The sequence below is a fragment of the Dendrobates tinctorius genome, unplaced genomic scaffold, assembly GCF_039654945.1.
Source record: "Dendrobates tinctorius isolate UK_male_01 unplaced genomic scaffold, ASM3965494v1 ptg000232l, whole genome shotgun sequence".
Classification (NCBI taxonomy): domain Eukaryota; kingdom Metazoa; phylum Chordata; class Amphibia; order Anura; family Dendrobatidae; genus Dendrobates; species Dendrobates tinctorius.
This window is the reverse complement of record NW_027361899.1, coordinates 19,725,467-19,740,401: the sequence shown is the minus strand read 5'-3', so window position 1 is coordinate 19,740,401 and position 14,935 is coordinate 19,725,467. Positions and strand designations below refer to the sequence as shown.

General features: G+C 40.7%; 1 protein-coding gene across 1 annotated transcript in view; it reads right to left on the bottom strand.

Moving 5' to 3' along the window:
- DNAH14 (dynein axonemal heavy chain 14) overlaps positions 1-14,935 on the bottom strand; it is a 183,871-nt gene that overhangs the window by 15,262 nt on the left and 153,674 nt on the right. Inside the window, exons 58-68 of the mRNA XM_073556432.1 lie at positions 10,519-10,650; positions 10,053-10,148; positions 9,502-9,642; positions 9,052-9,267; positions 8,474-8,704; positions 8,275-8,396; positions 6,871-7,115; positions 6,145-6,569; positions 4,689-4,884; positions 3,670-3,885; positions 3,178-3,278 (exon numbers count right to left, since the gene is read on the bottom strand). Coding sequence (XP_073412533.1) covers positions 3,178-3,278; positions 3,670-3,885; positions 4,689-4,884; positions 6,145-6,569; positions 6,871-7,115; positions 8,275-8,396; positions 8,474-8,704; positions 9,052-9,267; positions 9,502-9,642; positions 10,053-10,148; positions 10,519-10,650 — 2,121 coding nt within the window. The remainder of the gene's footprint in view (positions 1-3,177; positions 3,279-3,669; positions 3,886-4,688; positions 4,885-6,144; positions 6,570-6,870; positions 7,116-8,274; positions 8,397-8,473; positions 8,705-9,051; positions 9,268-9,501; positions 9,643-10,052; positions 10,149-10,518; positions 10,651-14,935) is intronic.

Here is a 14,935-nt window from a genome sequence, read left to right as displayed (position 1 = left end):
TTTTTTGACTCAATTACTACAATTTTTACATCAAATTACACACTTCTCTCTTTAGGTTATTTGTACCACTTTCATATTATATTTAACTGCCTAGCCATTTTCTTAGGTATATGGGGGATATCTTTTTGGCTTTATTAGGAGCCTAGTGTACAATTTGTCATGTGTTATGACTTTTAATTGTTTTTATGTTGGTGTTGTTTATGGCTATCTAATAAAATTTACTATACTGTTTTGGTGATCCCTGCTTGTTTTTGGTCAGTAGCTTTTCTACTTCTATATATTTAAACCAGCTCCCAGCGTCGCTGATCGTTGGTATCTCGCTGTCACTCGCAGCGATGTGCGCTGGCCAGCGGGAGACCAACGATCAAAAAATGGCCCAGGACGTTCGAGCGCGATCAGCGATACCCGGCAGGGAGGCCGGTCGCTGATACATGTCACACACAGCGATATTGCTGGTGAGATCGCTGTGGCGTCACAAAATCAGCGATCTCGCTGTCTGTGACGGGGCCTTTAGGCTGCGTGCGTCTTCTCACTGGTCTTTCCCAGCAGATATTCTCATGTGCTGGCTATATGGAGTGTGCTCAGCTCCTTCGTGCACCATCACTTCATATACAGTTGTGTTGAAAAGTGTTTGCCCCCTTTCTGATTTCCTATTCTTTTGCATATTTGTCACACTTAAATCAGAAGACCAAACAAATGTAAATATTAGAGAAAGATAACACAAGGAAACACAAAATGCAGTTTTTAAATAAAGGTCTTTATTAGAGTTGAGCGAAATAGGTCGGCCAGATTCATAAGTCGCCGACTTATGCCAAAGACGGGTTTCGCCGACCAAAACCCGACCATAGCGTGAGGTCGGCCATGCGGTCGTCGACCCAAGCGCCAAAGTCGCGTTTCCCACAATGCTCGCAGGCGCCTTTTCTCAGCCAATGAGGAAGGACGCACACCGTGGGCAACGAGATGACATCGTCATCACCCTCCGGGGGGGAGTGAGAGAGAGTTTTCACGCAGTTTAAAAAGCGGTCCGGCATGTAGGTGTGTTTACTGTCCTCTACTCCCTGACGACTTTGCTTCCCCATTGACTTACATTGGGTTCGTGTTTCAGTCGGACCTCCGACTTTTGACGATAGTTGGCCGATTTCGTTCGACACAACTTTTGAGAAAGTCGGGTTTCATGAAACCCGACTCGACCCTAAAAAAGGCAAAGTCGCTCATCTCTAGTCTTTATTATTAAGGGAAAAAGAAATCCAAACCTCCAGGGCCCTGTTTGAAAAAGTGATTGCTCCCCCCCCAAAAAAAAAACAAAACAAAACAAAAACAAAATTAACTGTGGTTTATAACATATTTGGGAAGCTGAGTTCAAATTCCTTAGCCACACGCAGGCCTGATTACTACCCACACCTGTTCACAATCAAGAAATCACTTACATAGGACCTGCCTGATGAAATGAAGTAGACCAAAAGATCCTCAAAATCTAGACATCATGTCGCAATCAAAAGAAATTCTGGAACAAATAAAAAATAAAGTAATTGAGATCTATCAGTATGGAAAAGGTTATAAAGCCATTCCTAAAGCTTTGGGACTCCAGCAAACCGCAGTGAGAGCCATTATCAATGAATAGCAAAAACATGGAACAGTGGTAAACCTTCCCAGGAGTGGCCTGCAGACCAAAATTAACCCCAACAGCGCAGCAATGACTCATCCAAAAGGTCACAAAAGACCCCATAGCAACATCCAAAGAACTGCAGGCCGCACTTGCCTCAGTTAAGGTCTGTATTCATGACACCACCATAAGAAAGAGACTGGGCGAAAATGGTTCACATGGCAGCGTTCCAAGATGAAAACCACTGCTGAGCAATAAGACATAAAGGCTCATCTCAGTTTTGCCAGAAAACATGTTGGGAGTTTTGGGAGAAGACTCTGTGGACTGACGAGACACAAGTTGAACTTTTTGGAAGGTGTATGTTCCATTACATCTGGTGTAAAATTAAAACAGCATTTCATAAAAAGGAACATCATACCAACAGTAAAATATGGTGGTCTTAGAATGATGGTCTGGGGCTGTTTTGCTGCTTCAGGACCGGGAAGACTTGCTGTGGTAAATGGAACAATGAATTCTGCTGTCTACCAAAAAATCCTGAAGGAGAATGTCCAGCCATATGTTTTGACCTCAAGCTGAAGTGTACTTGGGTTATGCAGCAGGACAATGATCCAAAACACATCAGCAAGTTCCCCTCTGAATGGCTTAAGAAAAAACAAAATTAAGACTTTGGAGTGGCCTAGTCAATGTCCTGACCTTAATCCGATTGAGATGCTGTGCATGACTTTAAAATGGCCTCCAATGTGGCTGAATTACACCATTTCTGCAAAGATGAGGGGCCAAAATTCCTCCAGTGCATTGTAAGAGACTCATTGACAGTTATTGCAAATACTGGATTGCAGTTGTTGCTGCTAAGGGCGGCCCAACCAGTTACTAAGTTTAGAGAGCAATCACTTTTTCACACAGGACCCTGTAGGTTTGGATTTCTTTTTCCCTTAATAATAAAGACATTCATTTAAAAATTGTATTTTGTGATTACTTGTGAGATCTTTGTCTAATATTTACACTTGTTTGGTAATGTAAAACATTTAAGTGTGACAAACGTAAAGGAATAGGAAATCAGTAAGGGGGCAATCACTTTATCACACAACTGTAGTACAGGATTAAAAACATGTCTACTTTGTTCTAAAAACAGGGACACCCCCATCATCGGGTCGTACCTGGTACTACAGCTGAGATCCATTAAAGTGAACAGAGCAAAGCTGCAATGCCACATACAACCAGTAACAGGCGACGCCGACACATGATACAAATGTTCGGACTACAAGAGGTTTGATTGTCCTTTGTAGCTATGGAGACACATAGATCTGCAGAGGAGCTGTATACACGAAACGGCTGGGGTTTTTTTGTTTTGTTTTTTTTACATCAACAATTATGGTGAAGTTGCCAATTTTTTTTACTTGAAAATATAAGGAATAGTTGAAATGAAAGATCAGTCCATTATACAGAACTGGTTTTACTGGTTTCCCTTTACTGTACATTCCCACCACCACTTTCCAATAATTATCTGTCCACAGGTTTCAGATCTGATTGCAGAAACCTAATCACAGAAAACTATAAACAATAAGACATTTTACCAATAGAAGTTTCTGGAATGAAGTTAGTGTCTCCCAATGAAATACAGCAGCGGGGGGTGACGTCTCTTGGGAGGCAGCACATGCTCTATCTTGCTGGTGTTCTGCAAGTGCAATAATACTTGTATAAAGCCTCATTCACACGTCCGATTTTCACGTACGAGAGCTCTTCACTTTTTCTCGGATAGCACCCGCACCTATGATAGTCTACGGTGTCATTCACATGTGCGATTTTTTTTTCCCCAAAACCTCCTGGTTAACAGTAAATTTTGGAAACGTCCGATTTTGATTTGACAGTTGGATCATGCACTCGGATGGCATCTGAGTGTGGTCCAATTTTTAGAGACTGTCAGGATGGAGAAGGTGAAGAATTTACTTTCTCCACGTGCGAGAAAATTAGATGATGATTAGAACAATTGGTTTGTTTTCCTCGTACGTGTGAATGAGGCCCTAACCATGACAATGAAAAAGGGGAATCCAAGGTCTGTCTCCTACCTTCCGATTCCTCAGACGGCATCGTGTATGATTTGCTGAGCAGATCACACAGATCTCCGGCGTCTCTGAATTCTCTCCATTGTCGGGTATTAGAGGACAAGGAATCGCACAGTGCCGAGAAAGGCGCCACGTATCGGCTCAAGTACTGACACTGCCGCCACGTGGTGTCAGACAGGCGCTCCGCAGCGCCACGTCCCAGAGCCTCATCCTCAACATCTGCTGAAAGAAATAAAACCATCACTCACATCCTTACTAAAATAATATCAGAATGAGCCAGGAAGAGTTGTCATATGGAAAAGAACACTGAGGCTATGTTCACAATGAGTTTTTTTTTTGGAAGGGAGTGGATTCACCTCCGAAATCACAAAAAAAAAAAAAAAGATTAAAATTAAAAACTGATAAAATAACTTTTTTCCCTAAAGAAGTCTTGAAAATGACAGATGTCACTTCTTTGAATCTGCTCCAAACTAGGTGCCATCCAATCAAGAGGCTGCAAACATCGCATGAGGAGAAAACTTCTGAAAATCTCCCCAAAATAGGAGCCTTTCCTGAAGTGGTTTGCACTTAAAAAAAAAAAAGTCTTCTTGATTCGCTCAGTGTGAACATAGCCTTAGGGTGCAGCTCTGGTCATGCTGATTGTCTCCAATAGAGGGCAGCAGAGACTGCGGAATGTGGTGATAGCAGCGAGTCCGAGGAAGCGTCCATCACTTGTATTCTGAGCCCTTTTCCCTGATTCTGCACCAGGCGGATGCAGGACAACGTCACCGCGTGTAATCTGTGCAGAGACGGGCGAAATCTGCAGAAAATTGCCAGCAAAAGCCACAACATTTGGTTTAGTTTGCCACTATAGAAACTCCGGAGTGGATAAGTCCTCTGTGGACATCGTGCCCTTAGGATAATATTCTCTAGCTTCTCTCCTGCTTTTATGAAACTACAACGCCCGGCATGGTCTGACAGCAGGACATGATGGGAGTTGTAGTTTCACGCTTGGATGGGCACAGGTTCCCTTGTGCCGTTACCATTATTTTCTGCAGAGAGTCTCTTCTTCATCGTGTCGCTCAGCAGCAGCGACTGCAAAAAGAATTCCCATTCCGATTCCGGTAGAAATCCGGGCGACGCCAATTCTTCCCGTTTGCTTCCGTTTTTCATGATGTTTACGGTCAGCATGAAGGAGAAGCAGAGCTGGTGCTCTGTGAGGAGAGCCGTGGAGACAATCTGGGTAAGAAGACAAAGAAATCACAGAAAATAACAATCACAGGAGATGCAGGAGTCTGTGTTTTGGCTTCAGCGGTGACGTCACATTGACAGATCATATCAACGCTGCAGCCAATCACTGTGATCGAAGCAGCGGTGCAGAGTCGACACTGCACTCGGGGAGGCCAGGTACCATCTGGGATTGTGGAAAACTTTAATTCAGGGGGGATTTTGATAAATAAAAATTATATAATTTTAATATCTGCCATGGCTTTGATATGACTGGGAGAGAGATGGGCTACCGTTCCAATCTTTTTTTGTTTGTTTTTTTTTAATTTTTTAGTTTATTAGTATTTTTTCTCTTTTATATTGTTTCTTTTTTTTTATAAATACATATTTTTCTCACTCGCTGCGTGCAACACAAAAGATTTACAAAATACTATTCTTCTCTGGTGTCTTTATCGTACACACAACCTGCAGCTAGGTGATAAATGGCCGCTGGGGGCTACAATGATCACTAGCGCAGGGGTCCCAAGATCCCGAGTTCCTCATCACTGCTTTTGAGCGGAGCAATGGTCGAATACACATGGTGCCATCTATGGAGCGAACTGAAGCTTGAATCTGTCAGTGGTGGATAGATGGTATAGCCCATTGTGGGACAAGCTGTAGCTGGTACATGCCCATTATGGGACCACCCTCCAGGTTATAAAAGACCATTCCACGACCTCCCTCGAGGTCATACATGCTCATTCTGGGAATGCTCCTTGATGATACAAGACCATTTCAGGACCGCTCCTGAGTCTATTCTGGGACCTACCCCAAAGTGATTTATGCTCATTCTGGGACTGCCCCCAGGTGACAAAAGATCATTATAGGACCACCCCTTAGCCTAGTCTAGGACCTCCCTCAAGGTGATACATGCCCATTAATGGACCGCCCTCGAGATGATACATGCTCATTCTGGGACTGCCCCCTAGATGATTCAAGACCATTATAGGACCGCCCCTGGACCCATTCTGGGACCTCACTCAAGGTGATACATGCTCATTGTGGGACTGCCCCCTAGGTAATACAAGCCCATTATTCTGTAGGACCGACCCTGAAGTGATACATGCTCGTTCTGGAACCACCCATGAGGAGATGCATGCCCATTAAGAGACCACCCCCTAGGAGATATCTGCCCATTATTGGAACACTCCTTTATTATTTATGGCATTCTTATCTTCACTTTGCTCTGCCAGATAACAGGAATGTTACTGTATTTCTATTCCTCCTTTTTACCTTGTATACATCTCTGGTTAAAGTGTTGCAGATATTGTCCAGGTGTCTCCGGATGTCCTCGCTGTGGCCATTCTCCTCCGCCTCCTCTTCTCTCTCTTTTCTCTGTCTGCTGAGTGGACGGATTATTCCAGGAGAAGACGTCAAAGGGATCCGGGACTGTGAAGGCGCTGATGCTTTAATGGCCTCCACAAAAACCTGATGGAACCATTGTAGGGAGAACTGATACATATAGTTCAGGTGAATAAGGTCGGCCACTACGAAGTACAGCACGGCTCCTCGCTGGGCCACGTGGAGGTAGATGCCACGAGCTGACTCGATGATCTCCTCTGTCTTCCCAGAATCTCTCATTCTCTTGGAGACATCCTTGGCTGTGACTTTGGATTTTTGCAGAGTGTTGATGAGATCTTCATCGTCAAGTAAATGACCTAAATGTTAATGGTTACAAATTACTTTGTGACCTCAATGGTCCTGACATTTAGGGAGAAGGCGACTACAAGGAGCAACTCTTATTTTGGGGGACCCGGCTTGTCCATGTCTTACATCAACAGCTCATTGATTTAGTGAGAACCCTGTCATACTTCATTTCATCTGTGGTGGCGCTGCAGACCAGAGTATACCTTCTGGAGGTCTTAAATAGCAGGATTCTTTGTGATTGGTCTGTTAAGGTGGAACCCGTCTAACGGATAGTACCTGTACAAAGTGGATAACCCCTTTAAGAAAAATCACCTTCAGTTTTCTGCAGTAAAGTGAGTGACTGTTCCTCCAGGCCTCGCAGCGTGCTCAGGTCGGCCGCTATACTCTCCAGTATTTGGGATCTCTGTGCCTCCAGTTGTGGCTGTTCCTGGGTGACCACGCTGCTCAGGAGCTGGTCTTGTAACCCTTTATATGTCACAGTGAAGTTTATCAAAGTGACCGATATACAGACCGCCGGTAGGAAATGTGGATTTGGGTTCTGGGTCGACATGTAGAGCCTAAAATAAGAGAATTATACACTGAGGCCACAAGGTGTCAAGAACCAGTCCGCAGCATCTCACTGTGATCATGTGTCTGCTAATAATAGAAGTACATTGGCCCATAATCCCGTATAGTAACAATTACTTCTATATCCGGCCTGTGTGGAATTGGCGCTACGCGGGAACTACCAATACCCAATGGCAGAAGTGGACTGCTACACATCACTCCGGGTGTGCGGACGTCTGACACCACAAGAAGGAAGCATCATGTCACACAGTGACAGAGGAGGACATGGCAAAGGGAGAGGAGCTATCTATAGGGGCACTTTCATTGTCCCCAAAATGCCTTCCATACAGTATTATGCCCTCATAATGCCACTTACAATCTGTATGATCTCTCCTGTTCCCCATACATAGAGTATGGTATCCCCATATTCAGTAGGATGCGCCCACAGTGACACAACACGTACGATTCCCCAGTACACCCCTACACAGTATGATGAACCCACATACAGTATGTATCCCCATATAGAGTATGATGCCCACACAGTGACACTCACGTGATATGAGCTCCCCAGTGCTCCCCTACACACAGTACGATGAACCCACATACAGTATGATGGCCCCAGAGTGCCATCCACACACAGTATGATGAAGCTACATAGAGTATGTATCCCTGCATACAGTATGATGGCCCCACAGTTACACTCACAAGACATATGATCTCCCCAGTATTCTCCTACACAGTAAGACGAACCCACACACAGTATGATGCCCCCACACACAGTATGATGCCCCCTGGCACAGCGTGATGCCCCCTGGCACAGTATGGTGCCCCCTGGCACAGCGTGATGAACGCACATACTGTATGATTATGGGGAGCGATCCAGGTATCCAAGTTACCGAGGTAGCTATTCGGATAACCTCTTATCCGAAAATATTCTATCAACCCTAGTTGGCACCCAACGGGGCGCATGATGTGGAAGATGTTCTGCAGCAGCTGGCTTATATTATGTCCCCCACTATGAATGATTAAGAATATCAGAAATGTGAAGTTCAGTGAACTCATTAATCACTTCTAGTATTCTTAGCATTTACAGCGGGGGTGGGGGCAATGTCCTATATTACTCATACTGGGGTTATATCTATATATACAGAATATCAGTCCCAATCTTACCTAAAATTCCTATTGTATTCGATTTCAGCATCCCCAAGATGTATGACGTCTTGTCCAGCCCGAAGGTGAATTTCTTTTTCAAGCACAGGCTTGAGACTGGGGTCAATGTCTTCAGACACATCCTGTAAGAAAAGGCCGAGCAATATATGAGCAATGAACTGCAGATACTATTGTCCCAGCCGAGTAAGGGGACGGGTACCTGTATGAGGATAGGCTCTCCTAGGCGAATGGCGTTTTCTAGGACCTTCATGTAGCCTGGATCCGAGGCCTGAACCTGCCGTAGTTTCCTGCCTTCCATCTGGCAAATCCACTTATACGCCTGACCGTGAGGGTCGATCAAGAGAGGCCAGCGCTGCCCATTCTTAACCAATATGGCGTTCTCTATTGAGTAGGGATCAGGGGGTAACCCTTCCCTATGCCAACCTCTCACCTGTACAAGGGACAATGTAAACATCACTGTCCTATTTCAGAAGTATTTGGATGGCTCTCATAATAAAATCTCAAAACAAGACTTTTTTTTATCTTCTGTACGACCACAACGAATCTGTATCTCCCCTTTAATCAATTCTGCATGCATAAAAACGTAATCTGCAGAACTATAAGAAAGGGAGCATGCAGCTGCAGTTTCTCTCTCTTTGAAAATGAATTCTGTGAGAAGAGAGCAAGAGCAGTGGTGAGATTTCTGATTGGCTAAGCACAAACATAAAAACCGGAAGAGCCCGCCCCCGCGGAGCAGAGGGAAAAGAGAATGTGTTGTCTAAAGCTGTAGAATAATACCTCACTGTCGGCAGCCATAGCATGGATAAATGAGTAATCTTCTGACACCAGGATAGCATATGATTTACAGAACTCCAACCACTGCCCCATCAGCTGTGCCCGATACTCAGACGTAAAGACCCCACAATAGACAATGAACGCCGCAGAGACCAGGACGTCTCCGATGATTCCCTTCAGCCGTAGCTCCAGGCTCTCCACTGACTCCTTCCATCGTACCTGTGCAGCATGATAAACAATGTAAGAAATACAATATATACACAACGTAAGGACATACTGTATGTACTGCAGAGGTAGCCCACCCATTCAGCTGGGAGAGGTGACCCCTCTTTCAGGGTGGTATCCTCCACTGGTGGCGCACATTGTTAGCCTGTACTGTTTGATTTGGAAGGTGATGGCGACCAGCAGAGCTGAAAAGGGCCCCGTATATGTAATATATATTATGCACTACACCTTCTCCTCATCTAGAGCTGCGATCAGCACGGAGGCCCTCGCCAGGCGTTTGGTGGTCAGCTGCTTCCGGTACGCCAAATGATTTTTCTCTGCAACACTGTCGTTGTATTGTTTCTCCAGCCGGCGCTGATGTTCTTCCACCTAAATATGAAGAAATATATTATAATCTATATAATGGAAATGCAGCTCCGACAACGTCCATCTCCGTGCATAACACTGCACATTCTGCTGCCTTACTGTTAACTTGTGCATCCTCCTATATTACTGCCGGTGCAGTGTCAGTGTATGGAGCCTGCTCATCTGTGGTCCTCTAGAGTAGATGTAGTACATGGACTAGATCATAGAAAGGATTACACATTTCTTTCGTGTCCGACCCCTACAGATATCGTCGGCACGTGCGCTGGAACCTTCCTACTCTGTACCACGAAACAAGTTCACAAAGTGAAAACGGAGCCATTAATGATGTATCCGGCTCCACACAGGGCGGCATGGACTGTATTTAGGAGATGATGTCAGTGCAGCTATATGGGATATATGCGTGACGTCCTTACCAGAGCCAGGCTGGCCTGTTTCTGCTTCAGCCTCTCGTTTGCCAGGTTCAGAGCCTCCTGGGCTTCTCGCACACGTTCTTGTTTTGGAATCACCATCTACAGGATTATACAGGTGTGAATGGGAGGCATATTCTCATCTACACTGTGTACATACAACTTTTTGTCTCACCCCCTACAAAACAGCCCAAACATTTAAAGGGTTAACCATTTGGGATTGGCGTTCTCTCTCATCCTGGCCTTTACATTGGGATGTGAGCTGTATAAAACAGCTGGCACCTCCAAGGAAGAAGCGATCACTGCAATGTAACAGAACAAGAACGGCATAGTTCCTATTACAGTGCAGGTCAGCCCATATTCACCAGCAGGGGGAGACACTGAAGGCAAAGTTATTATTGCGTTCAGTGGTAGAAATATAAAGTGATTGATGGCTGCCTGGTATCCCAGCTACATATTCCTGAATACTGACCTTCTGAACCTCATGATAATGTTCAAGAGCCAGCACCCACTGACACAGAGAACGGCACGCTGTGGACACGGAGCCCACAGCCTGCGGAGTAAAATCTGGAATGCTGGAATATTTCTTTAAACTGCAAAAGACCTGTATAAAAACAAGGTCCATTATGTAATACACAACTAGTACACCAATACATGTGCACAACTAATATGTTTCTTCTAAAGCATCTGAAACAAACTATAAGCTAAAATAGGGGCAGTATTATAGTAGTTATATTCTTGTACATAGGGGCAGTATTATAGTAGTTATATTCTTGTACATAGGGGCAGTATTATAGTAGTTATATTCTTGTACATAGGGAGCAGTATTATAGTAGTTATATTCTTGTACATAGGGGCAGTATTATAGTAGTTATATTCTTGTACATAGGGGCAGTATTATAGTAGTTATATTCTTGTACATAGAGAGCAGTATTATAGTAGTTATATTCTTGTACATAGGAGCAGTATTATAGTAGTTATATTCTTGTACATAGGGAGCAGTATTATAGTAGTTATATTCTTGTACATAGGAGCAGTATTATAGTAGTTATATTCTTGTACATAGGAGCAGTATTATAGTAGTTATATTCTTGTACATAGGAGCAGTATTATAGTAGTTATATTCTTGTACATAGGAAGCAGTATTATAGTAGTTATATTCTTGTACATAGGGGCAGTATTATAGTAGTTATATTCTTGTACATAGGGAGCAGTATTATAGTAGTTATATTCTTGTACATAGGGGCAGTATTATAGTAGTTATATTCTTGTACATAGGGAGCAGTATTATAGTAGTTATATTCTTGTACATAGGGGCAGTATTATAGTAGTTATATTCTTGTACATAGGGGCAGTATTATAGTAGTTATATTCTTGTACATAGGGAGCAGTATTATAGTAGTTATATTCTTGTACATAGGGGCAGTATTATAGTAGTTATATTCTTGTACATAGGGGCAGTATTATAGTAGTTATATTCTTGTACATAGGGAGCAGTATTATAGTAGTTATATTCTTGTACATAGGAGCAGTATTATAGTAGTTATATTCTTGTACATAGGGAGCAGTATTATAGTAGTTATATTCTTGTACATAGGGGCAGTATTATAGTAGTTATATTCTTGTACATAGAGCAGTATTATAGTAGTTATAGTCTTGTACATAGGGGCAGTATTATAGTAGTTATATTCTTCTACATAGAGCAGTATTATAGTAGTTATAGTCTTGTACATAGGGGCAGTATTATAGTAGCTATATTCTTGTACATAGGGGCAGTATTATAGTAATATTATTGTACATAGGGGCAGTATTACAGTAGTTATATTCTTGTACATAGGGAGCAGTATTATAGTAGTTATATTCTTGTATTATAGTAGTTATATTCTTGTACATAGGGGGCAGTATTATAGTAGTTATATTCTTGTACATAAGAGCAGTATTATAGTAGTTATATTGTTGTACAAAGGGGGGCAGTATTATAGTAGTTATATTCTTGTATTATAGTAGTTATATTCTTGTACACAGGTGCAGTATTATAGTAGTTATATTCCTGTACATAGGGGCAGTATTATAGTAGTTATATTCTTGTACATAGAGCAGTATTATAGTAGTTATATTCTTGTACATTGAGCAGTATTATAGTAGTTATATTCTTGTACATAAGAGCAGTATTATAGTAGTTATATTCTTGTACATAGGGAGCAGTATTATAGTAGTTATATTCTTGTATTATAGTAGTTATATTCTTGTACACAGGTGCAGTATTATAGTAGTTATATTCCTGTACATAGGGGCAGTATTATAGTAGTTATATTCTTGTACATAGAGCAGTATTATAGTAGTTATATTCTTGTACATTGAGCAGTATTATAGTAGTTATATTCTTGTACATTGAGCAGTATTATAGTAGTTATATTCTTGTACATAGGGGCAGTATTATAGTAGTTATATTCTTGTAGATTGAGCAGTATTATAGTAGTTATATTCTTGTACATTGAGCAGTATTATAGTAGTTATATTCTTGTACATAGGGGCAGTATTATAGTAGTTATATTCTTGTACATAGGAGCAGTATTATAGTAGTTACATTCTTGTACATAGGAGGCAGTATCATATTAGTTATATTCTTGTACATAGGGGACAGTATTATAGTAGTTTATATTCTTGTACATAGGGGCAGTATTATAGTAGTTATATTCTTGTACATAGGGGGCAGTATTATAGTAGTTATATTCTTGTACATAGGGGCAGTATTATAGTAGTTATATTCTTGTACATAGGGGGCAGTATTATAGTAGTTATATTCTTGTACATAGGGGCAGTATTATAGTAGTTATATTCTTGTACATAGGGGGCAGTATTATAGTAGTTATATTCTTGTACATAGGGGCAGTATTATAGTAGTTATATTCTTGTACATAAGAGCAGTATTATAGTAGTTATATTGTTGTACAAAGGGGGGCAGTATTATAGTAATATTATTGTACATAGGGGCAGTATTACAGTAGTTATATTCTTGTACATAGGGAGCAGTATTATAGTAGTTATATTCTTGTATTATAGTAGTTATATTCTTGTACATAGGGGCAGTATTATAGTAGTTATATTCTTGTACATAAGAGCAGTATTATAGTAGTTATATTGTTGTACAAAGGGGGGCAGTATTATAGTAGTTATATTCTTGTATTATAGTAGTTATATTCTTGTACACAGGTGCAGTATTATAGTAGTTATATTCCTGTACATAGGGGCAGTATTATAGTAGTTATATTCTTGTACATAGAGCAGTATTATAGTAGTTATATTCTTGTACATTGAGCAGTATTATAGTAGTTATATTCTTGTACATAAGAGCAGTATTATAGTAGTTATATTCTTGTACATAGGGAGCAGTATTATAGTAGTTATATTCTTGTATTATAGTAGTTATATTCTTGTACACAGGTGCAGTATTATAGTAGTTATATTCCTGTACATAGGGGCAGTATTATAGTAGTTATATTCTTGTACATAGAGCAGTATTATAGTAGTTATATTCTTGTACATTGAGCAGTATTATAGTAGTTATATTCTTGTACATTGAGCAGTATTATAGTAGTTATATTCTTGTACATAGGGGCAGTATTATAGTAGTTATATTCTTGTAGATTGAGCAGTATTATAGTAGTTATATTCTTGTACATTGAGCAGTATTATAGTAGTTATATTCTTGTACATAGGGGCAGTATTATAGTAGTTATATTCTTGTACATAGGAGCAGTATTATAGTAGTTACATTCTTGTACATAGGAGGCAGTATCATATTAGTTATATTCTTGTACATAGGGGACAGTATTATAGTAGTTTATATTCTTGTACATAGGGGCAGTATTATAGTAGTTATATTCTTGTACATAGGGGGCAGTATTATAGTAGTTATATTCTTGTACATAGGGGCAGTATTATAGTAGTTATATTCTTGTACATAGGGGGCAGTATTATAGTAGTTATATTCTTGTACATAGGGGCAGTATTATAGTAGTTATATTCTTGTACATAGGGGGCAGTATTATAGTAGTTATATTCTTGTACATAGGGGCAGTATTATAGTAGTTATATTCTTGTACATAAGAGCAGTATTATAGTAGTTATATTGTTGTACAAAGGGGGGCAGTATTATAGTAGTTATATTCTTGTACACAGGTGCAGTATTATAGTAGTTATATTCTTGTACATAGGGGCAGTATTATAGTAGATATATTCTTGTACATAGGGGCAGTATCATATTAGTTATATTCTTGTACATAGGGGACAGTATTATAGTAGTTATATTCTTGTACATAGGGGCAGTATTATAATAGTTATATTCTTGTACATAGGGGGCAGTATTATAGTAGTTATATTCTTGTACATAGGGGCAGTATTATAGTAGTTATATTCTTGTACATAAGAGCAGTATTATAGTAGTTATATTGTTGTACAAAGGGGGGCAGTATTATAGTAGTTATATTCTTGTACACAGGTGCAGTATTATAGTAGTTATATTCTTGTACATAGGGGCAGTATTATAGTAGATATATTCTTGTACATAGGGGCAGTATTATAGTAGTTATATTCTTGTACATAGGGGCAGTATTATAGTAGTTATATTCTTGTACATAGGGAGCAGTATTATAGTAGTTATATTCCTGTACATAGGGGCAGTATTATAGTAGTTATATTCTTGTACATTGAGCAGTATTCTAGTAGTTATATTGTTGTACAAAGGGGGGCAGTATTATAGTAGTTATATTCTTGTACACAGGTGCAGTATTATAGTAGTTATATTCTTGTACATAGGGGCAGTATTATAGTAGATATATTCTTGTACATAGGGGCAGTATTATAGTAGTTATATTCTTGTACATAGG